Genomic DNA, 26931 nt, shown 5'->3' on the forward strand with positions numbered 1-26931 from the left:
ATTATTAGATCATCATCGTAAAGATTATTATTGTGAAGCAGGACAGTCAAGCCTGTTCTTATGAGGCAGGGTAGCATCTACATGATAGGTTTGTAGTTCATGTATGTGGTGTCTACATAAGCTTTGGTAAAATGGAGCTCTGTTGAGGAGACAGCCACACATTACATTTCATCAGTGTCGGGGATCCCACAGAGGCTGATGCTGTACAGCTTTTAGGATCACTTGAACCCTAGGCAGGGGTCTGAGGAGCTTCCAGGCATCTCTTAGTGAGAGCCTCAGGGGTGAGGACCAAGCCTTAGGATCCCCCCCCCTTTTTTTTTGCGACAGGGTCTTGCTCTGTCAACCCGGCTGGAGTGGAGTGGTCCGATCACAGCTCACTGCAGCCTCAACTTCCTGGGCTCAAGTGATCCCCCCACCTTAGCCCCCTGAGTAGCTGGGAGCACAGCTGTGTGCCACCACATTCGGGGCTCATTTTTCTATTTTTTTGTAGAGATGGAGTTTCACTATATTGCCCAGGCTGGCCCTTTTTTCTTTTTTAAAATAACAAACTCTTTTCCTATTTTCATATTAATTTGTGGGGTTGATAAGCGCAATGTTCAATCACAATTCCTCTGGTTTTGTTTTTTGGCAGTGACTAATGTCTCCCCTCCCTCATTTTCGTTCATTGAAAAGTTCTCAACTGGTTGCAGCTAAAAATCAGACACTTAAAATGAATGCACGATTAAGATTCCAGGTGATGGCTTCATGAGTGCATTTGAAAGTCTTCGTTGCCGTAAAACAACAACAAAAACCGTGCTCCGATAGGATGGTAAGCTAATAGGTCATGGAGTTGGGAGGGGGTGTCTTTTCTCCCCGGGCTGGGCCTCAAGCAATAATTTTTGTGGGAGACAGGACGGGTACAGGCATGGAAAACCAATGTGAAAATCTGCGGTCCGTATTCCCCGCGGTTGTGCTCTGGGCAGATGTTTGAGGAACTTAGTTTCTGTCGTTCTCAACTGATTCAGGAGAAAAAAGGCCCTGATCCAGGAGCACACATTTTCTACCAGCTCTGAATAGTTTAAATTGCAAATAAAAACTCACATCCAGTGTGTTTATTACTTAATTTTAGGTCATGTTTAATTGAAAACACTACATCAGCCTTTTGAAACTAAATTTCGAGATCCAGCGAGTGGGGTTGATGATTTCCAGACGGCCTGGACAGATGAGATTTGGAGCTCAGCTCACATGAAGAGGCAGATGATCAGCTGCGTTCGTGAGCAGTGCAGGCGTGCAGCTGTGAGGACATTCCAAGGTCATCACTGCCAGCTGTGACCTTGGGCCCCTGACTCCCAGTCTTGGGTTCCTTTTCCTTAAATGGGACTCATCAAATGAAAACCTCTCAGTGTGGTCGTGAGGATTAAGCCAAACAGTGCAAACAAAATGCTCAGCGCAGTACAGCGGTTTATAGTCAATGCTTTCAATGGTGCTAGCTGTGAACAATCGGTAACTGTAGCCAGTTAACTTTCAGGGCTAGATATGACAACACATGCTGCAAATTCCTCCATTTTAATCTAATCAAAATATATAATCTGCAAAATCCAAAGAAAAGAGGAACACAGTACCTGGGAAGGCTTCCATTTACAATCAGCATGTTGAAAAAGTTCACTTTTCATTGTTTGGAGGACTCTGTTCCCATAGCAACAGTGCTCTAAGTGGGGGTTAAAATTCCGAGGACTCACAGGGGCAAATTAACTCCTAGTTACCTGAAATATTGTATGCTAGTCCTGACAGGGTCAAACAATGACTGCACTTCACTGGTAATGAAACAAAAAACTGCCATGAAAATAAGATTAAAATATTTTAAAATCCTGTGGCTCAAAGGACAGCAGGATGAACTAGGGGCCAAACGAAGAAGCTGCGGGGCCTTGGGGTTTGGGAGACAGGGCACTTAAATGTAAGGCTGTTTTCCTTGGTGCAAGGGCCCCCATACTCATCTGTATTTGTCAGCCCTCAAGAGAATCTTCACTGGCTGGTAAATGAACAAGAATAGTTGGAGAAAGAGTACTTCATACAGTATAAAAAAGACCCTTGGCCAGGCATGGTGGCTCAAGCCTGTAATCCCAGCACTTTGGGAGGCTGAGGCAGGATTGCTTGAGCCTAGGAGTTCTAGACCAGCCTGGGCAACACAGCAAAACCCAGGTGTGGTAGCATGAACCTGTAATACTAGCTACTTGAGAGGCTGAGGCAGGAGGACTGCCTGAGCCTGGGAGCTTGAGGTTCCAAGTGAGCTATGATTGTGCCACTGCACTACAGCCTGGGCAACAGCACGAGAACTTGAAATCCAGGATGTGAGTAGGTTTAAAGATGAGTTCTCTGCTCTACTTTCCGAGCCTTTAATATGCTAATTTCTTCATGAGGTTCACAGCATGTCGTCTAAACCCAAGTGACCACAACCCTTTTTTTCCTGCAGCATCTCCAGGGGCAAGTGTTCTGGGAACATACCTGAGACAATTCTGCAATGCCAGTCCTCGCAAGCCCTCCTCCCGCTCCTCAGCTTCTCCTTCCAGAAGGCAACCTCCCCCAACACCCCTCTCCTGCTTTGCCTTGGGCTACTTGTACTTAATCCATCCAGAGGTTTTAGTTGATACTCTAATGTGATTTCTGCATTTCAATCTGAAAACCAAACAGATTTTTGACACAAAGGAAGCTTCATAGCAGGATTTCAGGCACCTTTATTCATGGCAGATATTTTTGGTCAGGGCAGCCTGCCTTTGAAATCGTTCCATTACTTGAGGAGGTCGACTCCTGCCTAAGTCACAACTCTCCTACAGCTGCAACCGGCCATATCATTTCCATTTGCCACTTAGGAGGCTTGAGAACATCAGCAGGGACGCAGGTTTCAGCTGGTCTGGTCAATGCCTGCAGTGTGTGCAGGGCATTCAGGGGCTCCAGCCTGCATCACACCTGGCCTGATCAAAGGAGGTTCTGCAGTTGAGTAACCAGAGTGGTGAATTCATTTTATTACAGAAGGATCTGACTCCTTTATGTTCCCCATGTAACTTGTATACAGGACAAATTATTTCTTACTATGAAAGATTTGCAATATAAACACCAAGACTGGTGACACGAGAAACTTAAAAACATTATGTTTTCAATTTTCAAGTTTTGTGTAAAAGCACTTTGTGGTGACAATCATGGATCACCTTCCATGTCATCAATATTGGCTTCTTGGTTTAGCACTCCTGGCACTGCATTTTTGAGTGGCAAGACTTAAAAGGTATTGTCCCTGTCTTCTATAATCAGAAACATTGTCACTCTGCAAGAATTTAGATAAGAAACAGTTTAAGTAAAATAGTATTTCTTAAAAACTTGAGTCTACCACACATCACTGATCATATTCTAGCCAAGCAGCTGGCATGGGCTTAACATGGTCTCTTTTCCTTCTCTTTCTTTTCCAGTCAGTAGCTCAAAGGAAAGATGGAGTGATTGAATTTTAAAATCCTGCCAGATTTTGTATGGTAACCATTGTAGATGAACCATGTAGGGTCCTACTGAAGCATTAGAATCTCATGCAAAACTCTAACAAATGCCTCATTACAGAAGGCTATTGTTATTTTCTGTACTGTAAAAGTTCTAACACAAGAAAGTGGCAGTGGTTACTTTTCATCGACTTTAGCATGTGACCTCAGGGACTTAGACATAAGTCTAAGTTCTATTCTGAGTTTTGGCAAAAGAGCAGTGACAGATATTTCTGAATAAATAATTTTTAGGTGTTTTTAGCCATTTGAAAAGTATTGCCAACACACTATTTGGTGTTAGCTCAACAGTCACTTTGTGCTGAGAATTAAAGAACTCTAAAGTCTACAAACATCTTACTTCACCAAGACTATAATCGAAGGGTTTACTATTTGTGTAATAAAAAAATCACACAGCAACTTTTATCCAAACAGCAACTACTACAAAAGGAATGACAAGAAAAAAAATATGACTTCACAGAAATACACTAAAAGATTTGACAATGTTATGCAGGAACCGCCAAAGTTTTAGTGTTTAATAATGAATCGCACAACTGACCAAGGTCCAAGATGTGAAGATACTATGTTCAAGAAACTGGGGGGTAAATCACTCTACAAACTAACTATATAGTATGTGGTAAGAATGCATACTTTATAATATAAAACCTGTCTACACATAGTAGTTAGCTGTAAAAAGCCATTCGATCTTCTCTTGGCTTGGAAACATGGTGTTCCAGATTCCAGTATAAATTATTAGCAACCTGTTGAAGAAGGAAAATCATCAACATGTTTTCATTGTATGAGCGCAAGTAAAATGACATACACAACTATCAACTAAAATCCCTTTACACTCTCCTATTGAGTTAAACTTATTTTCTTTGGACAATGTTTTAGCAAAAATAGATTTAACTGGAAATATTTTTTAAAATTTCAGAGTCAGTTTTCCACTCCCATTCTTTTCTTTCAGTGACCCCCATCACTAGCCAGTCTACAATCCTGAAATTCTTGTGGCAAGATTCTCAGTCGGTTGATGGGAGTTTTGACTGCCACATAACATAAAGAGAGACCCACAGAAGCATCTAAGACTGGTAGGACATTTTTCCAAATTATCTCTGGATAAGAATAGCGATGACATCACCCATAGAAAGCAGTTATGTGATTTACTCACACAGTGAATAAACCCCACCTATTGTAAAGATAAAAGCAAAGTTAAAGAGTCTGTCTTCAACATCCCAAATCTGTATTTTCGCAGTAACTTAAAATGTGGTCCAGAGCAAGCCCAGAAAATAGGAAATTAGGCATCTTTTACTGTATATTTTGCTTAGTACACTACCTATCTAAAAATACTCAGGATTTTGTTTTATTTATTTATTTATTTTTCTGAGACAGAGTCTTGCTCTATCGCCCAGGCTGGAGTGCAGTGGCATGATCATGGCTCACTGCAAACTCTGCCTCCTGGGTTCAAACGATTCTCCTGTCTCAGCCTGTCAAGTAGCTGGGATTACAGGCGTGCACCACCACGACCATTTTTGTAGAGACACGGTTTCACCATGTTGGCCAGGCTGGTTTCGAGCTCCTCACATCAAGTGATCTGCGCGCCTTTGCCTCCCAAAGTGCTGGGATTACAGGCATGAGCCACCACGCGCCAGTAACCGTTTTTTTTTTGAGACGAGTCTCACTCTGTTGCCCAGGCTGGAGTGCAGTGGCGTGATCTCAACTGCAACCTCCGCCTCCCTCGGTAACATTCATTTTTATAGAGAATTAAAACGTTATAAATGAAACATGAGAAAAGAGAGTTTAAAACTTATTTTTCACACATACAGAGGAAAAGGACTGTGCACTCAGGGCACTGTGCTGTGTGATAGTGTACATTTACCTATCTTGCAATGTGGGTAGTTTTAACGGGCTTTCCTCTGATATCTGAAACTATTCAGTGGAAATTTAAATGAACTCCAGAGTAAAAGCTTAATGTGGCCACAATCTAGTTTACCTATGTCAAGTTACCAAGCAAGTCTCCAGAATTTAAGCCATTTAAGAAGGTGGTAATGTGGGTGACTTACAGCGATCCCCTCCCCCGCCTCCCAAAAAAAGCAATGGAAAATCTTCCAGTGACAGGTTTTATAGGCCAACAAAAACCCCTTTATTAGCTGGAATGATAAAACTCAGTGGCTATCTAATGTTAGCCAGTGGTCTTAACTAACAGTGACAGAAGTCTAATTAATAAAAACTGGGAAAATAAATTCGGTGTAAAGAATGAGTTTGGCATGAAAAATTCCAAAACATGAAGTCCACAGCAGGTAAAGAATACAGGGATGTTTGCTGGGATCATGGCTGGAAACGGATCTACAGAATGTCTGACTACATCAAAATTACACTTATAGGATCTATTCTTTTAAGAAAAAAAAAAAAAAGGCTGGGCACGGTGGCTCACACCTGTAATCCCAGCACTTTGAGAGGCTGAGGTGGGCGGATCACTTGAGGTCAGAATTCGAGACCAGCCTGACCAACATGGAGAAACCCCATCACTACTTAAAATACAAAATTAGCTGGGCGTGGTGGCGCAAGCCTGTAATCCCAGCTACTCGGGAGGCTGAGGCAGGAGAATCGCTTGAACCCAGGGGACAAAGGTTGTGGTGAGCCGAGATCATGCCATTGCACTCCAGTCTGGGCAACAAGAGCAAAACTACGTGTTAAAAAAAAGAAAAAAGAAAAGAAAAAAAAATTGCCCCCTTCCTCACCTTCAACTCTTTTGTGTGGCAGGTATCTTGTTTTCACCTTCCAGTTCTTCCACCCCAGCCTGTGTCATGAGGTCTGCGATGTTCTTCTCCAGATCATCAATGCGACTACTCATATCATCAAGTGGTGAAGTTAAAGACAACGCGTGCCAACATCTCCTCATTGAGCCCTTTCCTTCCATCCCTCTAGACTAGGGCCTTAAACACAACGATTTTAGGGAAACCGGTCTTCCAATTTCCTTTAGACACTGTTACAGGCTGGTGGGTAAGAGTATAGGACTCTGGGGCATGGCTACCCAGCATCGGTTTCCGGCCCTGACCCTTACTAGTGATGGCACCCCTAAACCTCAATGTATGCATTTGCTAAAGATGATAACATTACACCCACTCCTACGGTCATGCTGAGCATCAAAAGACAGACATACACAAAAGCGCTTGGTTCAGTTCACGGTCAACCACACCAGCTATCAGGATTGGTAGATGTAGGCTCCTCGCGCCCGGGATCTGTCTAGCCCAGCTGTACCCCGAGCTCTGGGCGCAGTCCTTCTCAGAACACAGTACAATCCGAACTCAAATTCTGTAAGTGACTGGCTGAAGTTGGCCTGAAAGCGACTCATTTATCCCCACCGCTGCCCGGCAAATAGGCTCCAAAGGCCCACAGGAGGCCGACTACAGATAAAAAGGATATTTCTCCCAATGATCTGGTCAGACATGGTCTGAAATTTATCTTGCATCTGCTGCAGGAGTGTCTGCACCTAAGAAAAAGCGAAACAAACAAACACGGTCCAAATCGATCCTGAGACACTTTCCTGGGATCAGGACGTGAGCCCTGGTCTCGGGTTCCAGCCCCATTTCTGCCTCTGGGCAGCTGTGCCGCCTTCAGCAAGGATCTTCCTTCTCGGGGCTTCCGTTTTCCCACCTGTCCAATTAGACTGGTGGGCGGGGGAGGCCGCTGTGACTCCAAGTTCAGGGGCTTTAGGTTGTTTCTACCGGGTTGGGGCACCCGGGCGTGTGTGAGGAGTTGAAGGACGGGGAGGGTGTCAAAGGGAGGCAGGAGGGACGCGGGGGGCGTTCGCGACGGGTGAATGGGGCTACCGGAGGGGGTCGGGCTTGGGAGCGTCCGCGGGGAGACGTGTCCGCACCGAGCGCCCAGGGGGTCAAGGTGGCCGGGAGCCTCGGCCAGAGACGCTTCCAGAAACGGGGCCTCGGCAGAAGCCACGCGCGGTGGCGGTGGGCGCGCCTCTGTCCAGCAGGGCCTGGCCCGGCGCCGCCCGGGAAGGCCGCGGCCTCGGGCCCCCACAGCCGTCCCTTACCACCGAGGTGAGGTCCTGCACGGTCTTGGGGTCAGTCTCGGCCATCTCCCCGACGCCCAGGTTGGCGGTTATGTCTCAGACCGTAACCTACACTTCCGTTTGTCGGCTCAGACGCCCCCGCCCGCTGCTTCTCGCGACGAGACTGGCTGCTCGCGGGACCGCGGGGCCTTATGGGAGTAGTAGTTTCTCCCGCACCGGAAGGGCCTCGAGGCCGAGCGCTTCCGTTCCAAGGAGCGGCCCCACCCCACACTCCCCGCCCTCTTTTGCATAGCGCCTCCCCTCCCCAGCGTGCCGTTGGTGGGGCGGGAAGTGAGACCGACTCAGAAATCGAGCAATAGAGGCAGGGAGTGGCCTTTGCCCCACTTCCAGGCTTAGTCAGTCGAAAGACGGCTCTGGGTTTCTTTGGTCTGTCAGGACGAACCTACTGAACTTTTGCCCTTCAACAAGACCCACTATAACCTTGTAACTGCCCCCAAGTCAAGGAACATGAGCCCCCCGGAAGCCCCATGGCCCCTGTCTTGTCCTGTCCTGTCCTGTCATCTCCACCCTGAGGGTGGCCAGCGTCCGGAGTTTAACCCAGTAGGTTCATTGTGCCCGTCAGGTTCATATGAGGGGATTCAGACAGGAAGCTGTCCATCATGTGTGGCTTCTTGCACTCCACGCGATGCCTGCTGTTGAGTGGGGAAGGCTTCAGGCGTCAGGGTTAGACTGTGGGTTTGGGTGTTGAAGGAGGTGGGCACTGCTGAAGTGAAACCTCAAGTTCCAACCCCACAGATGGTCTTTAGGATTGGGTGTCATGGCAAGGGGATAGGAGAGTCCTTGTCTGTGGGCCTGGCAAGGAGATGTTTGAAAGTTCTAGAAACTTTCACACATCTCATTTAAGGACTGCTCTGTGTGAGGGTCAGCTCCAGTTTGAGTTTAGGTGGGGAGAGGCTGTAAGGGGTTAGACCTGTTACAGGAAAGGGTCCTGATCCAGACCCCAAGAGAGGGGGTTCTTGGATCTCATGCAAGAAAGAATTCAGGGCGAGTCTGTAAAGTGAAAGCAAGTTTAAGAAAGTGAAGGAATAAAAGAATGATTACTCCATAAACAGAGCCCCAGGGCTTCTGGTTGCTCATTTTTATGGTTATTTCTTGATTGTATGCTAAACAAGGGTTGGGAGATTCGTACCTCCCCTTTTTAGACCATATAGGGTAACTTCTTGATGTTGCCATGGCATTTGTAAACTGTCACGGTGCTAATGGGAGTGTAGCGATGAGGACAAACAGGGTTCATTCTCATCGCCATCCTGGTTTTGGTGGGTTTTGGCCGGCTTCTTTACTGCAAGCTGTTGTATCAGCAAGGTCTTTATGACCTGTACCTTGTGCTGACCTCGTATCCCATCCTGTGACTTACAATCCTTTAACTGTCTGGGAATGCAGCCCAGTAGGGCTCAGCCTCAGTTTACCCAGCTCCTATTCGAGATGGAGTTGCTCTTGTTCAAACGCCTCTGCCAGACCCACCAGTATCTCTAACAAACCTGGAATCCAGTTGGCCTTGAGGCATAAGACTCAACTCCCTTCACCACCCCTTCCCTCTCACTCACACCTTTGCCCCTCACCCTACACACCTCATCCTTCCCTACAGAGAGATCTTCCTTTCTGTGTAAGGATGCACAACTTTTTTGTAATTGGCTGTTATCAACTGGTATTTGGCTAGTGCTTCACCCGACTACTTGAAATAAACATACTCAGTGTTTTAACTTAATCCTTAGAAGACCCTGTGATATAATTATCATAATTTTACATTTTTGAGAAAACAGATGCAGAGGCATTAAGAAACTGGAACAAGGTCATCAAATTAAGGAAGTAAGAGATGCAGGACTTCCTTTTTTCTCACCATTCTAGAATTCTCTGATTTTTTTGAGCTTAGAGCAGAGTTTCTCAAGAGCTGCAATACTGGCATTTGAGTCAAGTCATTCTTTATTGTTAGTGGTGGAGGGGGTAACCGGGTGCCCTGTATATTGTAGGACGTTGAGCAGCATCTTTGACTTCTACCTGCTAGATGCCAGTATCTCAGTTTTCTTAAAATTTTTTTTTTTTTTTGAGACGGAGTCTTGCTCTGTTGCCTAGGCTGGAGTGCAGTGGCATGATGTCGGCTCACTGCAACCTTTGCCTCTCCAGTTCAAGTGATTCTCCTGCCTCAGCCTCCTGAATAGCTGGGATTATAGGTGTGCACCACCACGCCCAGCTAATCATAAAAGACTTTTCACAAAACTTCAGAACTCCTTAAAAACTAGTGAGTAGCCAAGATGAAGAAAGGCCTTAGGCTTCTGACTTTAGATCCCAATCCCTGGGACTCCCACACTCAGCAAAGAAAGGTGGGTGCCTGCACCATGGATTTCTGGGCACATCTGTGTTATGGCTATGGGTTATTCAAGAACATGAATTAGCACTAGAATCTGGAGTTTTTCATTTTCTTTCTGGTAAGACACTTGTTTTTTTTCTTTTTTTTCAAATCCCAATTGGAAATTTGCTTTACATAAACAACAAACAAACTTGATACTCTTTTAGTGGAGGCATTATTTGTTCCTTTATTTTTTGCACTTAAACAGATAGGCAGAATGCTTTCTCTGTGTGGAGACCAAGGTCTGTTAAAGAGCTGCTTTTCGTGGAAGCTTCACTAATTTATACTCATGGCTGACATACTCACCTTGTGGGGCTGACACACCGAACCTAACTGAGTATTGTCCCATTAACAAAACGAATGTATTCCGTGTAAGGCACTGGTAATTAACCTTTAAACTTCAGTTTTGAACAACTCTCATTTTTAACCTTTATTTAAGTGTCACAGTTGTCTTATCTCCTCTTAGCATTTTTTTAAAGTTCTTCCTAGATTAATTGCATGTTGTAACTCCCTTTTTCCTTTCAAGGCAGTTTTGTTTTACGTGTGCTTATTATGGTACTTTTATAATCGCTTTTTGGTTCTCTGGGCCATTCTTTTGACATGCCTCCTTTCTTGGATCTATACTAAGGAACGCGGCTGGGCATGGTGGCTCATGCCTGTAATCTCAGCACTTTGGGAGTCTGAGGAAGGCAGATCACTTGAGACCAGGAGTTCAAGACCAGCCTGGCCAATGTGGCGAAACCCCATCTCTACTAAAACTACAAAAGTTAGCTGGGCTAGGTGGCGTGCACCTGTAATCCCAGCTATTCAGGAGGCTGAGGCAGGCCAGGGAGGCAGAGGTTGCAATGAGCTGAGATCGAGCCACTGCACTCCAGCCTGGGCAGCAGATTGAGACTGTGTCTCAAAAAAAAAAAAAAAAAAAAAAAAAAAAAAATACTATGGAAGGTGTTGGTGTGTCCATGTGGCCACATGCAGTGAGGTGCTTTGTGTGTTTGCCTTGTGTGAGCAGTGATGGAATGATACTAGTGAGGACTTGGAGGAACTGGAATGTGTTCTTTGCCGAGTTGCACCTGCGTCAGCTCTATAGGCCCAGCCCTGGGGCCCAGCAGCTGCTCCCCCGGTTTGTTTTCCTCCCAGGTTGCCTCATGTTGCTGCTGAGCTCCCCTCACCTGATGGGCGGTGCCACAGCAGGGTGGGTGAAGGGTGCCCCTCCCTTCTAGTGGCCTGGGCTGCCCTAGCCCCGGTCCTTCAGTAGCCATTTCAAACCTTTCCGGTCTCCCCAACCCCAGGATTTTATCCCCTTCACCCTCAGAGGATGACCTTATATTCTATTTTGTGGAGAAAATAGAGATTGTCCATCAAAACCCCTTAACTCCCATCTTGCGTGCAGTCATAAGTTCCTGCATTAACCCTGGTGTCACTGGCTAACCCTGGTGTCACTGGCTTTCTGTCTCAGGAGGAAGTGTCCTTCCTCGCGCATAGGGCTCTGCGTTCGTCTAAGGCAGAGACACCCTGGCCCTGATCCCATTCTCTTTCCTCCACTCCAGGCAGTTGCTTCCTGCCTTCGTTTGCTTTCTTCTGATGATTCCTCCTTCTCAGCACATAACAGTGACCAACCCCCCACCCTGCCCCACCCCTGCCGCACAAAAAAACGAATAGAAAATGGAAATCAGAACAACCAAGGTGACCCTCCACTGACTGGTGCCCTTGTTGAGCTGCAGCTCATAGGCAAATTTCTAGAAAGGAAGGACTTATCGTCTTAGTTGCTGGAACCACTTCCTTACCTCCTGTTCATGTAACTTTGCTTGTTTTGTTTTGCTTCTACTAAAATGATTCTAGGTGCTGCGTGGACAGGTGTTACATAAGCCAGATGGATGTTACTGTGTCTTTGAGATTTCTCTAATCCTTATTTATCTCTCCTTTTAATACAGAGAGTTTCATATACAGACCTTAAGGAAGACATAGTATCTAGCTAAAAGGTAATTATGCCTATTTTTTCATTGTATTTATTTTGATTGCTGCTTTACTGTATTCCAAGTGATACTGGTTTTTCATTCATGTTAGCATGTACAGTTCTCTTTTATTTATTTATTTATTTTTTTGAGACAGGGTCTCACTCTGTCACCCAGGCTGGAGTGCAGTGGCGCAGTCATGGCTCCCTGTAACCTCAACCTCCCAGGCTCCAGCAATCCTCCTGAGATGGGCATGCGCCATTACACTTGGCTAATCTTTGTATTTTTTGTACAGCTGGAGTTTTGCCCTGTTGTCTAAGCTGGTCTTGAACTCTTGGGCTCAAACTATCTACCTACCCGCCTTTGCCTCTCCAAATGCTGGCATGATAGGTATGAGCTACCATGCCTGGCCAATGTACAGGCTTCTTTTAAAATAAATTTAAGCCAAAATTATAAATGTAAAATTACATAGTTTAAAACTAGAGTTGTAGCTGATGGTACAGGTGGCATTTCAGTGTGGCAGAGTTAGTGAAGGTGCAGAGAGATGAGACAAGGAGATGGCTAAATCGTGATTATATTCTCTTGGGATTAAAGTTTAGAAAATCCTGCCTTGAAAGACGGCAGGGAGCCAAAGGGTAAAGAGATCGGGTGTGCTTTGAAACAACACGGTTATATAATTTGATAAGGGGAAGCAGAGGAACTATGACTGCATCAGGGTAACATCAACTCGCTTCTCCCCAGGGATAAAGTCAGAGAGGATGCTGAGGAATGTCAGCAGGTGCTGGGTCCCTGGTTTTCACAAAACAATCCTTCAGGTGTTAGTAAGCCTCAGGAGGCGGATGCTGTCCTGCTGGTATGAGGAGGGGCTGGGGCAGGACAGTCATCATCCAAGCAAAGGTAGGGCTTCGTTACAGACACAGAATGGCAGATTTAATTTAGAAATACCACCATCCTGGTACCAGTCCTTTTGGCTTGGATTCCCATGTAAAAATCCAGCGTTGCTGCATGCTCAAAGGTGTGCCCTGGCTAGAATGAGTCGATATTTTGCCTTCATTACCAAAGCACAAGGAGGATATTTTGCCTTTGCATTACCAAAGCACAAGCACGTTACTAAAGCACAAGGAGGTCTCTTTGAGGCCTTGTTTGCAAAAACAAACAAACAAACAAACAAAAAAACCCAGAAAATTGCTTTTCTGGGGAAAAATGGTGTGATCGCTGGTTGTTCTGATACATCTGATACATCTCAAATTCTCTTGCTTTTGGACTGAAGCATTGGTTTCTGTGTCTTATGTTCTTTGGAGGCAAATTTCCAAATTAGCATCTCCATGACTGGCTGCCAAGGCATCCGTTTGCTATTTATTTACCCAAACTAGCAGTTTCCTGGAGACAGACTGCCTGGGGGGAAGGAAAGTTTTCCTATAGACCAGATTTGTAAGTTTAGGTTTCCTCTGCTTCACTCCCCCATCATTGTCAACTTGCTTAGTCCACAGCACTTTCATGCATTGTTTGTGATGACACGGTTTGTTCCTGGTGATAAATGGGGTGGTGCTGCCTTAGCGTATAGCAGGAAAAGTGCCAGGGTGGAGCCATGCACACCACTCAGTCGCCGTGAGACCTACCGTGAGATGGTTTTAACTGTGTGAACCTCAGTTTCTTCAGCTATAGAATGGAGTTAATGTCTATTTCAATATCTCATGAATTACATAAATTATGTATATGATATATAATTATGTATTACACATAAATTACACATAAAACTGCAAGGTAATGTGTATATACATATCTATATAGATAAGTACAGTATCCGGCCCATAGGAAGCACTTATGAACACACCCTTCCCTCTTTTTTTGTTTTTAGATGGAGCCTTGCTCTGTTCTGTTGCCCAGGCTGGAATGCAGTGGCACTATCTTGGCTCACTGCAACCTCCGGCTCCTGGGTTCCAGTGATTCTCCTGCCTCAGCCTCCTGAGTAGCTGGGATTACAGGTGCCCACCACTACACCTGGCTAATTTTTATATTTTTGGTAGAGATGAGGTTTCACCATGTTGGCCAGGCTGGTCTTGAACTCCTGACCTCAGGTGATTGGCTCACCTCTGCCTCCCAAATTGCTGGAATTACAGGCGTGAGCCACCACATCTGGCCCCCTTCTTTTTTTTTAAAATGATCTCACTAAATAACTTTCTTGCTGTCTATCTGTCTGATCTACCTGTCTATCTCACACACTCTCTCTTTTTCTCTCTCTCTATCATCTATATATCTGTTTTTCCAAATCAGAATGATTGACTTTTATGAAAGAAGCAGAAGAGAGCCAATTATTAAGCAGGAAGCACTTGGTTTTAGTCTTGGTTTTTAAACATCATAGACTAACATGATGTGGAGTCCTGATAAGTAAGCAACAATGAAGAAGGGGGTCCCAAGTAGGGGAGAACAACTGTTCCAAGAGACAGCTAATCACAAAGAAGCCGCTGGCACAACTGCCTCGCTCTGAGTGTAACATCCTCCAGCATGAGCTATAAAACTTCCCTCCAGCCCCTGCCTCTTTCCAGACAGCCCCTTCTCTGCTGTGCTGCCCGTTGCTTCCTTGCAACGTACTTTCCCTTGAGTAATCGGCCTTTCTTTACCTACAACTGTCTTGTTAAATTGGTAAATTCTTTTTTTTCTTTTCTTTCTTTTTTTTTTTGAGACAGATTCTCACTCTGTTACCCAGGCTGGCGTGCAGGGGCCTGATCTTGGCTCACTGCAACCTCCACCTCCCGCGTTCAAGCCATTCTCCCGCCTTAGCTTCCCCGAGTAGCTGGGATTACAGGCACGTGTCACCATGCCCAGTTAAGTTTTGTATTTGTAGTAGAGACGGGGTTTCACCACATTGGCCAGGCTGGTCACAAACTCCTGACCTCTGGTGATCTGCCCGCCTTGGCCTCCCAAAGTGCTGGGATTACAGGCATGAGCCACCATGCCCTGCTGGTAAATTCTTTTGCCACCCACAACACTGGCATCAGCCAGTTGCACCCATGACACTGCGCACCACTGGACAAAAAGGTCCCTTTGCTCTGTCACAGTGTTTAGACTAGACTGTACTGAAGATGGTCTAAGACTAAACACACAAGTTAAAAATCCCAGATAAGCTTTATTTGAATATTTCACAAACAAGTTACACATTTCTTTGTAACTACATAGTAAAGCAAATGTTAGTTTACAGCTCAGAAACTGTAAGCAATTCAGCAGGGAGGGCCCAAAGGAGTGACATCTGCCAAAGAATGAATATTTTAACATGATTAATTTTTATCCCTTTTGAAAAGTGTTTATGAATAAAAGGCATTTAAAATTTCTTCAAATTTTTATCTGGGGGGATAAATAAAATTTTGTCATCAGGACAGTGTTGACATGTGCATGACAACACAGATTTTATATATATATAGCCTGCATTTTCAACTCTCTAATAGTCTGAATTCATGTATACGATAGACATAATGGATTTATTACTCTCTAAAGAAAAGCTTTTAAAAGTAGCAGAAAATAGAGGCTCCAGCTTATTTTCATAGTGCTTCTATAAACCCCTTTCTCCAAGTCTTCATAGCTTCGGAATGAAAACTTCCCTAGTCCTACACCACCCAAGGCATTTCACCATCTCCCTACCAACCAGCTGGCACGTGGAAAGTCAAATAAAATGGTTCAAAGGCTTATCAAGCTTAGCAACCCTCCAACAAAAGATGTGATGATAGCAACATAGCATGAGAGAGAGGAAGTTTTTCCGCTTACTTAATTTGATGAGTATCTAAATTATCTAAACTATTTTTTGCTGTCTCTCTATATCTTGTATATGCTTTCATATGAACACAGTCACAACTGCAGAATTTTTTCAATAGTGGGCTAATCTATTAGCAATAGGAAATATAGTAACACATTGGATATAGTAAAAGAATTGTTAATTGCATTAGATGTACAATTTTGAAAGCATTTTATCATTAGACTATGAAAAATACCAAATCTCAACAGTCAGTTAAGGAGAGAAGATGGAGGTCTTTATGAAAGATGTAGCCTGATTATTAGATTATTATTCTTAGTATTTGGTAAACAGAAAAGGTAGGTGGCTTTTTCAGTGCTTGGGTTTCCTGTTGGTGTGATTTACCCTGTTGACTCATGTTTAAGGCAGCTACACGTAAACAGATTAATGGGCTACCTTTACAAAATCAGAAACTACTTAGAGATCCTTTAGAATTTGCCTCTTTGAATAATTTATAGCAAAGCACAGTGCAAACCCTTCTAGATCCCACCCCACTTTCTCCCTCAGTTTTCTCTCGCCTCAGTTGGTTTGGTAGTGAATGGGTACTCTGGGGTTCATAAATTTTTTTTTTTTTTTTCCTGAGACGGAGTCTTGTTCTGTTGCCCCGGCTGGAGTGCAATGGCTCACTGCAAACTCTGCCTCCTAGGTTCAAGCGATTCTCCTGCCTCAGCTTCCTGAGTAGCTGGGATTACAGGTATGTACCACCACACCCAGCTAATTTTTGTATCTTTTAGTAGAGATGGGGTTTCACCATATTGGCCAGGCTGGTCTTAAATTCCTGACCTCAAGTGATCCACTCGCCTCTGCCTCCCAAAGGGCTGAGATTACAGGCATGAGTCACCATGCCCAGCTACTTTTAATTAATTGAGATGTTAAATTAATCTAGGAGAAGCCCCTCATCTACCTGCTAATAAGCCATGGAAAGGAAGGGGCAAATAATTATGTTATCTTGTACAGGAAAAATTTCTAAGGTCTCAATATTAATTAAGAACGATGGTAACTTTTTTTTTTTTTAAAAACAGAAAGCTTTCAGAATGAAGAAGTATAGCAGGAACTTAATAGTAGGTAATAGAAGATACTGTTAGTAAAAGTAGTAGTTACTTAGTAGTAAAAGGTACCTCATAGTAAAAGGTACTGTTGCTTAACAGTAAGTTGGTTTAGCTGCATAGTCATGCTATCGGAGGCTTCAAACTAGGGTCTTCTGGTCTGCAGTAGGCAGTTTGTCTGGTTTTGCTCCAGGGTTGAGAGTGGCATTGTGATGTTGTGGGACAAACATGAACCCTGGAGCCAGACAGCCTGGGGTTTGGTTCTGGAGGCCACTTACCTTGGGCAAGTCATTCAATTTTTCTGAACCTCAGCCTTCTTTATCTGTAAGTTGGAGGAGATAGTAGTACTTGCCTCATGTGTTACTGGAGGGATTAATGGCTTACTATCTATAAGGATATAAGTGTGGGCACATAATAAGCAGTTGATAAATATAAACCATTATAATTATTAATCACCTTTTTGGTACTATGTTCATACACCCCCCAGGAAAATTGGAGACTCCTTTCCTCAGAATCATCTGGCGAGCTTGTGCCTGGGTGCAGCTGCACCAAATCCAGGATCAAAACAGACTTGTTAAAACTTTTAGTTGTCACATCTTAAGATTAAGACCCAATGTATTTATTCTGGGTAAAATGCAATTTGAGCTATTCTATGAGCGTGATGGTAGCTGGTTGTTCCATTTATCAGACTGTTTAAATTGACATTGTGAAACGCTGGAATGAGCTATCAAAATTTCTAGTGATGTTCTTTAAGAGCTAAAGTCTTATTTGATACCTACCATGAAATCTGGCTGGATTTATTTCGTTATGCTGCTTTGATTTGCCGGTGTCGGCCAAGAGGCATAGCAGGTATATCTACCTGAAATGATGCTCATTTGGAGAGAACTGACAGTACTGAAGGTGACTTTCATTGAAATTAGAAAATGTGTGCATATTCTTATTAAAACAAATTATCCAAAATGATTAATTTATCGTATGTAAAATGAGGGAGAAAATGTGATTTTTAATCAACTAAGGTGGTTGAGTATTAATAAAAAGAAGTGAAGGTGTGACTGTTTGCTCAGTGGAAATAAGACCCTCAGAACCTGTGCTCAGTAATTGGGAAAAGCAATTTCTGGTTCTTACTTGACTTCATTTTTTAATAAGTTGGACTCAGATAAAATACATAGGTAATAATGAAATAACATTTTGATTCTACTATGGTTTTCAGTAAACAATGTAATATATTCCAGCATGTTAACAAAACATCCTGTGATTCAGGAAATGCTCCCACCTTGGCCTATAAGAATTAGTTTATTTTTTCTTTTTTTTCTGGAAAGTATTAGAAAGAGTAACATGACAGAAGTATCCCCGTCCTGATTAGAACTGTGGGGACAGAGAACATGTTTAAGTAAGGGAAAGTTGAGGCATATTCTATTTATTAATGAAGTGTGCACTGTACTCTTTTCTGAATTTTCAGCTAAGTTAAGCTTCTGGTTCGGTTTGCAAAGTGCAGGAGAGCTTACTGGCTTGAGAGAAAAGGAGTCATCTTGTATCTATTTCCTTCAGTGAATGGTCACTCAGCTGCTGTGTTTCTCCCTGCAGGTGGCTGAAGTTTACGTTGGAGGGCGACTTCCTGATTGCCAGTTAGCATACGTGTCCAGCTACCAGCTGCCTGACTGGCTGAGGATGCTCTTGGTTTGTTCAAGGGTGAACGTTCTCCCCCTGGCTTGCAGGAAGAGGGCAGCAAGGTGCGCCAGGGAGGCACATGATAGTGCCCTATAAGCCAGTAGAGGAAATGTTGTAAAGTGCGAATGCACAGACTTAGATTCCCCTGTCCCTGAGTCAGGGGCATGTGCTCGTGGAGAATGACCCTATCAAGTTCAAGGTATGGCATCTCCTGATCCAGCAAAAGGATTTGTTCCAGAGAAAAATCCCCAGGTCTTCGGACTGTTGACAGATGGCTGTGACTATGCTTAATGTGGTCATCAAATTGAGAATGGTCCGTCTCATCTCTAAGTATGCAATTACCTTTATAGCTGATTATGATACCCTCAGATCATATCATGAGGTGGACAACGTGAGTCCATTGCCCACGCTGAGAACTAGTACTTCTGTCTTTATAGACCCAGTCACCTACCAGATATGTACGACAGACCCCAAATGGTCAGTCAAAAATGTGAACTTGCGCTAAGACAAGAGCCAGCCAGCATCAGTGACATTAGACACAAGATAGAAATCAGAGAAAAGTTACTGTCCAGCAGTTTTAACCACCAATACCCATTTATTTTAATGGAAAAAAAATCTCTGCATTCTATATGTTCCAAAAGGATTTACTATGGAAACAAATACAATATATGGAACTCTATCTGTATAATTTCACTACAACAAAGACAACATATGACTTCTACTTCCTACAGAAGGCTAACTGAAAGCACAAGTGCAAACATAGATTGCATAAGAAAGCGTGTGTGTGTGCGTGTGCGGTTAAAACCTTTAGTAAAGCAACTGCATTAAAATATGCTAAGACACTTACCTTACCCTAGTTCGTGGCGAGCTCTAATCAAAAGCCACAAGCTGTCACTAGTTTTGATAGAAAAATTTGGTGTGAGCTTTGATGATTCAGTTACGGTTTATCAACAAGAAGGGAATCTTAGAACAAGCACTAACTTTCTGCTTTTACATGCTCACAGAATACAAATCAGTTACTTTTCATACATAATGAACGTCTTTTATTTTCAGGTTTGCAAACAACGGTAGTCAATTCACACAAAAGGGTACTTTTAAAACTACCTGTATTTACTCTATTTTATGCCTGTATATATGAAACAAATGGAGTGAATGTGCATAAATGTATGTCTGTACATGTGGGTATATATGTGTATACAAGATGGTACCTGTAGACCTCTTTGTATGCAGGTATGACCTCCATGATGACAGTTGCAGTTATACATTTACTGAGGAGGGGGAGATTCTCTACCATGATCTGTGTCCCCATAAGAATCAGTGCGACTCTGGATTCGGGACACAGACAAATGCAGGTTCGTGCCCATGAAAGAAAATGTCAGCCCTTTTCTTGGCATGTGGTGGTGAAATTGCCCGCCCTGCTCCTCACCACCTTGGCTCAGGATCACGGCATCAGATGGCAGTGAAAATCGGTTGCAGTCCTCGAACTCAGTAAAGAGAAAGGACTTCTTTCTCTGCTCTCCCTCTCTGTGGACCTGCCTGGCTGGTCGTGGCAGCATTCAGCCTGAACGGGACAGTGGAGAAGCAGCGTCAGAGCAAAAGTGACAGCTCTGTGGTCTGTCCGCATGCTGACCTTGAAGCGGGAGGATGTGTAGGGTTCAGTTGTCTTAGTTTTCACCCACCTTGCTTAACCTTGCAAGGAAGAATGGCATCAAAACGAGGCTTCTCCGGGATAGTCTCTCTCTATAAATACCATGTATATACACATACAGATACTCATACATATACCAATACTAACCCACAGACAAAGCTGGGTGCCTGGAACCCTGGCTAGTGACATGTTAACACACCAGAAAAAGTAGTCATTGTTCCTGCTCCCAGAAGATCAAGTCATATGTCATGATCTTTAAACATTCAGGGAAAATTCAGAGGATTCCATTAATTAAAGGAGGGAGGAAGATGCTGTCAAAATGATGAAGTACAGACTAAGTGAAATTGCAAAGAAAACAAAAACCTGGAACAATTGAGGCCTAGTTGTGAAGTTCGATAGCTGTAAACCGCAATCTTCAGATTTGGATAGATTTTTTTTTTCTTTTTCCTGTTGCTATGGAAACTTGGGAGTCAAGCTTCAGACGTCAGGAGTTCTCACAGACCTGAATAGAGAGGGTTCAGAGTTAAGTCGGGAATATCACCAGTCAATTCAAAACATTTTAGCTAAAAACCAGATAAATGACAGGCAAGCTATAATAAACACATTTTTAAACATCACACGACTTCGGGAGATTTTTTTTTCCTTACGGATCACATTGGAAGACAGAATGAATAGTTATACCGTAAAAAGCTGGACTTCTCTGAAAATGCTAATGGTGACTTCAGATACCAGACATTGCTCAGACCGAGAGCTGCTATTACCACTATTACCAATGAGCTGTATCTCTTTATCTGTTAGCACAGAGACTGCTATTTTTTTTTTTTTTGAGATGGAGTCTCACTGTGTTGCCCACGCTGGAGTGCAGTGGCGCAATCTTGGCTCACTGCAAGCTCGGCCTCCTGGGTTCACGCCATTCTCCTGCCTCAGCCTCCCTAGTATCTGGGACTACTGGTGCCTGCCACCATGCCTGGCTACTTTTTTGTATTTTTAGTAGAGACAGGGTTTCACTGGGTTAGCCAGGATGGTCTTGATCTCCTGACCTCGTGATCCACCTGCCTCGGCCTCCCAAAGTGCTGGGATTACAGCTGTGAGCCACTGCACTGCGCCCAGCCAGAGCTTGGCTATTTTATGAGCACGCTGACTATGTATTTTAGAGATTGGTGATTATCCCATATATGTATTGACTTCCTGTGACTATATACATATATATATACTTAAGGATCACAAGTCACAAAGCAAGACACCTACTGGTGGTTCTTCAAACATGGTATGTTTTTATTTTATTTTGAGACAGGGTCTCATTCTGTTGCCCAGGCTGGAGTTCAGTGGTACAATCTTGGGTCACTACAACCCCTGCCTCCTGGGCTCAAGCAATCCTCCCACCTTAGTCTCTAGAATAGCTGGGACTACAGGCATGCACTGCCATGCCTGGCTAATTTTTGTATTTTTTGTAGAGATGGGGTTTCGCCATGTTGCCCAGGCTGGTCTTGAATTCCTGGCCTCAAGCGATCCTCCCATCTTGGCCTCCCAAAGTGCTGGGGTTACAGGCTCACCTGTGAGCCACTGCACCTGGCCCAAACATGGTATATTAATTTTCTGTTGCTGCTGTAACAAATGGCCATAAACTTCAAATAACACAAATCTATTCTCTTACAGTTCTGGAGGTCAAAAGACTGAGATGAGTCTTTTGGGGCTAAAATCAGTGTTGGCCGGGCTGTGCTCCTTCTGGAGGCTCTAGGAAAGCATCTGTTCCCTTGCCTTTCCTGGCCTCTAAGGGCTGCCTGCAGCCCTTGGCTCATGGCCCCTTTCTTAACCTTCAGAGGCAGCAATGCAGCATCTTCTCGTTTCACCTCTGGCCTCCCTCTGTTTTCGTCATCGCATGGTCTGTTTCTAACTGACTCTTCCTTTGTCCCTCTTATAAGGACTCTGTGATTATATCAGGCTTATCTGGCTAATCCAGGATAATCTCCACATCTCAAAATCCTTCACCTAGTCACATCTGAGAAGTCTCTTTTTTTTTTGAGACAGAGTTTCACTTTGTTGCTCACGCCGGAGTGCACTGGCATGATCTCGGCTCACTGCAACCTCCGCCTCCCAGGTTTGAGCAATTCTCGTGCCTCAGCCTCCCGAGTATCTGGGATTATAGGCACCCACCCGAAGTCTCCTTTGCCATATAAGGTAACATGTTCACAGGTTCCAGGGATTAGAATGAGGAATACATATTTGGGGGCCATTACTCAGCCAACCACGAAAGTAGCATTGTGTTCCCAGAGGAAAAAAGGCATCTCGTGGCAGACTGTGTTGCAGACTTTGAGAACATGTCATTCATGTAGAAAACTTCACAGAAAGAGACATCAGCATAGTGTGCATTCAAGAGCCTGTCTTCCCAGTGCCTGCTCGTGGCTCCTCCTTATGGCCCGCTTGGGGGCTGGCTTCAGCGTGGAGCCTGTCACTCTGCTCAACTCAGCAATGTCGGCTGGGAGAGGCTCTGGCTCTAGGATGCCCAGATCCAGTTTCAAAATGAGGCATGTTTTTGCCTGCATTTTCTATTTTTGCCACCTTACTCCTTGCAAGCACGCTTTGTCTGTGCAATTCCAGCAGAGGTGTGAATTCCAGCCCAGGACTAAGAGTTCATGAAATTGAGTAAACTATTGTGTCTACAGTAATAGTTGCCAAAGCCCTTCCTCACTCTCAGGCTTCTGTTATAGTCTTGCTCCATCAAAAGAAGGAAAAAAAAAAAGGACTTAATCAGTCTACAAGTGCTGTGTACTCATTTACCTGACCAGTGTTCTCACTCCTACTGATACCCTAGTCCTGCCTCCATCCAAAAGGCTGCCCTCTGCTCAGAACTTCAGACATTTTGAGGCACTCTTTTCATTTTTACAATGATTAGGTCTCATTTATACTCACGCTGCAAGACAGTTGTAAAATATGAACTATTTTTGCAAAAGCCTATTAGGAAGAATGTTCTTTTTTTTTTTTTTTTTGAGAAGGAGTCTCGCTCTGTCACCCAGGCTGGAGTGCAGTGGCCAGATCTCAGCTCACTGCAAACTCCGCCTCCCGGGTTTACGCCATTCTCCTGCCTCAGCCTCCCGAGTAGCTGGGACTACAGGCGCCCGCCACCTCGCCCGGCTAGTTTTTTGTATTTTTTTAGTAGAGACGGGGTTTCACCGTGTTAGCCAGGATGGTCTCGATCTTCTGACCTCGTGATCCGCCCGCCTCAGCCTCCCAAAGTGCTGGGATTACAGGCTTGAGCCACCGCGCCCGGCCAAGAATGTTCTTTAAAGTGTTGTTTTAGGTTGGATACTTACTCCTCTTTATTTTTTCAAATGGGCAAAAGCCATTTATGTTGTAAGGTGGTAGAATGCCTCTACTTTCTGTGTCTAGTTTTGGTTAGAGAGCAGAGTGGGGTTTCTCAGCCTCAGTGCTACTGACATTTGGGGTTGGATAATTCTTTGTGGAGGGTGCTGTCTTGTGTATGGGAGGACGCTTAGCAGCACCCTTAACCTCCACCCACTAGACACCACTAGTGGCGTCCTGCCAGGCAATAATAATCAAAATGTCTCTAGACATTTCAAGTGTCTTCTGGGAGGCAAATTAGTTAAAAATAGAAAACAAACAAACAGAAAAACAGCTTTGGCTGCATAAAATCTACTAAATAGGCTCCAATCTCTTGTTTTCAAATTAGAGTCTCGAATTCCTGTTTTAAGTCAATTTAGATGATAACATAAGTGATTCCTCCCAGGGCTACTGAGATGGTTACTTGAGGAAATTTATGTAATTTAGGTAAAGCCCTTAGCTTGTATGTGCAAGGTGCATGAAAAGCCCCCGAGGTCAACTGCCATTGTCCATAATGTCATGTCACTTAAAGGGACAAAAGTCTGCAAAGCATGACTGCGGTTGTCTGCAGGCCGAGGACAGCCCACTCTGCCTGGGTTTAATGCCTTTTCAGGCCCTGTGTCTGCCCATCATATGTTTCACAATAGAAAGGAACAAAATACTGATACATTCTAGGAAATCTAGAAAAGACAAAACCATTATTAGAGAAAGCAGATCAATGAAAGCCCGGATTGGGGAAAGGGATCAAAAGCAAAGGAAACCGTATTTTGACTAGGGTGTGGTATAAAGAAAGTTCTGTACGCTTACCACAATGCATCAAACTGTACACTTGCAATGGATGCATTTTGTTGCATGCAAACAATACATTGAAAAATAAAATTTAAGAAGAGTTTAAATTTTAAAAAAGTGGCTATCTTTTGCTCATCTTGGCTTTTTTTTTTTTTTTTTTTTTTGAGACAGAGTCTTGCTCTGTCTCCCCGGCTGGAGCGCAGTGGTGCAATCTTGGCTCGCTGCAACCTCTGACTCCTGGCTTCAAGCGATTTTCCTGCCTCAGCCTCCTGAGTAGCTGGGATTACAGGCATGTGCGACAACACCCAGCTGATTTTTATATTTTTAGTAGAGATGGGGTTTCATCATGTTGGTCAGGCTGATCTTGAACTCCTGACCTCGTGATCCACCCACCTCGGCCTCCCAAAGTGCTGGGATTACAGGTGTGAGCCACCCCGCCCAGCCAGGCATGCACATTTTATTTTTATCTTTTTGAGACGGAGTCTTGCTCTGTCCTACAGGCTGAAGTACAGTGGCATGATCTCAGCTCACTGCAACCTCTGCCTCCCAAGCTCACTCGATTCTTCTGCCTCAGCCTCCCGAGTAGCTGGGATTACAGATGTGTGCCACCATGCCCAGCTAATTTTTATAGTTTTAGTAGAGATGGGTTTCACCATGTTGGCCAGGCTGGTCTCGAACTCCTGACCTCAGGTGATCAGCTCTACTAGGCTTCCTAAACTGTTGGGATTACAGCTGTGAGTCACCATGCCTGGTCCACATTTTATTTACTGTTAATTTTTAGCTGATATGGGGCAGGGCTTTCTTTTTTCTTTCTTTTTTTTTTTCAGAGATGGGGGTCTCACTATGTTGCTCAGGCTGGTCTCAAACTCCTGGCCTCAACCAATCCTCCCGCCTCAGTCTCCCAAAGTGCTGGGATTATAGGCATGAGCCACTGTGCCTGGCCCACTCACCTCTTTAAGCTTCTTTATTGTGTCTGAGTTTGTCTACTTCCTACTGCTCATATAGAGACATTTAATTTTGGTATTTAAGATAGTTCACCTGATCTGTCCTTTTACATTCTTGCTAATACTGGTTAATTACGTCTAAAGCAATGGTCAGAAATGGTTTCCGGACAAATTCTTTTTTTGAGACTTGCCATACCATGCAAAGCCATGCTACAAAAACCACAGAAACAGCTGAATGGCAATGCCAGCTTCCTTCACTGGGATGGGGCTAGGAGAAGAATTAACACATCTGCTTCATGCCACTGACATGCACTTTATACAACAACTGATGGTAAAAATCATTTCATTTTCATTCTTTATTACTTTCAATATCATTAGTTTTATTTCCTTTATTTTCAGATGTCAAAGAAGGAAATGCCGATCCTTCAGTTCAATTCTCAGTTGCAGTAAAGCCACCTACAGGATCAGATCATACTAAATTGAAATACTATTATTATCCTTTTCGGTAAGGGAGGCAGTCAATGGTGAATGTTGGCCTCACTGATTACTCGCCTGGGGACCTGTCTGAGCATCAGTTTTCTCATCTAGAAAATGGGATAATCACCAGAGCACTGAAGAAAATCAGAAAAAAGCTCCCAAACATCAGCATGTTTGGTTGCTGCTAGTCTACTTGGATCTGAGTATTTTTTCTTGCCATGAGTGTGACGTGATTATCTTCTCCTACATCACACGCAGTTTTATGAACGATGCTTTAAAGTGGGAAGGGCCAGAGAGTTAATATTTTCAGCTTCCTGGGCCAGGTGGTCTCTGTGGCAGCTACTCAGCTGTACCACTGCAGCAGAGAACAGCCACAGGCGATATGGAAATGATAGGCATGGCTATGTTTAAATAAAACTTTATTTACAAAAATGGGCAGTGGACCAGATGTGGTCTGTGTCTTAGACTTGGCTGACCCTGCTTTAAAGAAACGTCAAAGAGCAAGCTGACTTCCTTGCTCCCAAAATTACTGTAAGGACTATGGCTGAGTTAGGAAGCTGTGTACTTTAAAAGCTGATTTCAGGCCAGGCGTGATGGCTCATGCCTGTAATCTCAGCACTTTGGGAGGCTGAGGTGGGTGGATCACTTGAGGTCAGGAGTTTCAGACCAGCCTGGCCAACATGGTGAAACTCTGTCTCTACTAAAAGTACAAAAAAATTAGCCAGGCATGGTGGCAGGTGCCTGTAATCCCAGATATTTAGGAAGCTGAGGCAGGAGAATCACCTGGGAGGTGAACCTGGGAGGCAGTGGTTGCAGTGAGCTGAGATCACACCACTGCACTCCAACCTGGGTGACAGAGCGAGACTCCATCTCAAAAAAAAAGAAAGCTGCTAATTTCAGTGTTTTTGAAATCACCCTCCCCTTTCTCCAACCCTTGCTTGAGGGTTTAGGCTCATTTCATTTCTGTGCAGCCTGTTGTCAATGTCATATAAATGGTAACACACATGGGGTTGGCCACTTTAATGTCTGCTCTTATGCATTCGAGAGGTCAGGCACTCGTGGTTACCTGTTCCTGCTACCTCTGACCCAGACTCTCCCATGTCTTATGTCCATCCCTTTTTGGTTAGGAAGAATGTCTTGGACTAGGTATATAATAAAACATAAATCATGACATTTGGCAGGCATCTCTAACATTTAAACAAACAATATTAGAAAATTTTATGACTTTTATACATGACCAGACAAGGTGTGTGTTTTTTTTTTTTTTGAGATGGAGTCTTTTTTGCAGATGGAGTCTCGCTCTGTCGCCCAGGCTGGAGTGCAGTGTCCGGATCCCAGATCACTGCAAGTTCCGCCTTC

The 26931-nt window shown here is 44.1% G+C and overlaps 2 protein-coding genes and 2 long non-coding RNA genes across 5 annotated transcripts in view; 2 read left to right on the plus strand and 2 right to left on the minus strand.

The window, feature by feature from the left end:
• Nucleotides 1–676: 676 nt before the first annotated feature.
• On the plus strand, nt 677–4132 carry LOC108521296 (uncharacterized). The gene is made up of 2 exons (XR_001883159.1): nt 677–808; nt 1109–4132. It is a non-coding gene; the product is annotated as an uncharacterized LOC108521296 (long non-coding RNA).
• Nucleotides 2692–7714, minus strand: HSBP1 (heat shock factor binding protein 1). 2 transcript variants are annotated; one of them, XM_017861007.1, is made up of 4 exons: nt 7543–7710; nt 6918–6984; nt 6233–6353; nt 2692–4255 (listed from the first exon to the last, which is right to left on the minus strand). In XM_017861007.1, the coding sequence occupies exons 1-3, from the start codon at nt 7585–7587 to the stop codon at nt 6235–6237; spliced, it is 231 nt and encodes a 76-aa protein (XP_017716496.1). In that variant the 5' UTR covers nt 7588–7710; the 3' UTR covers nt 2692–4255; nt 6233–6234. The 2 variants fall into 2 exon arrangements, with proteins under 2 accessions (XP_017716496.1, XP_017716501.1); XM_017861012.1 differs by lacking the exon at nt 2692–4255 and having other exon boundaries at nt 6229–6353; nt 7543–7714.
• Nucleotides 7715–7792: 78 nt separating this feature from the next.
• On the plus strand, nt 7793–19906 carry LOC108521292 (uncharacterized). The gene is made up of 3 exons (XR_001883158.1): nt 7793–8121; nt 11857–11904; nt 18292–19906. It is a non-coding gene; the product is annotated as an uncharacterized LOC108521292 (long non-coding RNA).
• The window catches only part of CDH13 (cadherin 13), a 1182232-nt gene continuing 1174248 nt past the window's right edge, over nt 18948–26931 (minus strand). The window contains exon 14 of the mRNA XM_017860982.1: nt 18948–20525. Within this exon, the coding sequence (XP_017716471.1) occupies nt 20518–20525 (8 nt within the window). The 3' untranslated portion in view covers nt 18948–20517. The remainder of the gene's footprint in view (nt 20526–26931) is intronic.

The sequence above is a fragment of the Rhinopithecus bieti genome, unplaced genomic scaffold, assembly GCF_001698545.2.
Source record: "Rhinopithecus bieti isolate Rb0 unplaced genomic scaffold, ASM169854v2 scaffold_1618, whole genome shotgun sequence".
In the NCBI taxonomy this organism is placed as follows: Eukaryota; Metazoa; Chordata; class Mammalia; order Primates; family Cercopithecidae; genus Rhinopithecus; species Rhinopithecus bieti.

Excerpts from the sequence above, each read along its gene's own strand:
- HSBP1 (XM_017861007.1), bottom strand. The coding sequence starts at position 7,587 with ATGGCCGAGACTGACCCCAAGACCGTGCAGGACCTCACCTCGGTG. Across the intron at positions 6,985-7,542 it reads TGCAGGACCTCACCTCGGTG|GTGCAGACACTCCTGCAGCA; the intron begins GTAAGGGACGGC and ends GCTTTTTCTTAG. Across the intron at positions 6,354-6,917 it reads TGACCAGATCATTGGGAGAA|TTGATGATATGAGTAGTCGC; the intron begins ATATCCTTTTTA and ends TAACTTCACCAC.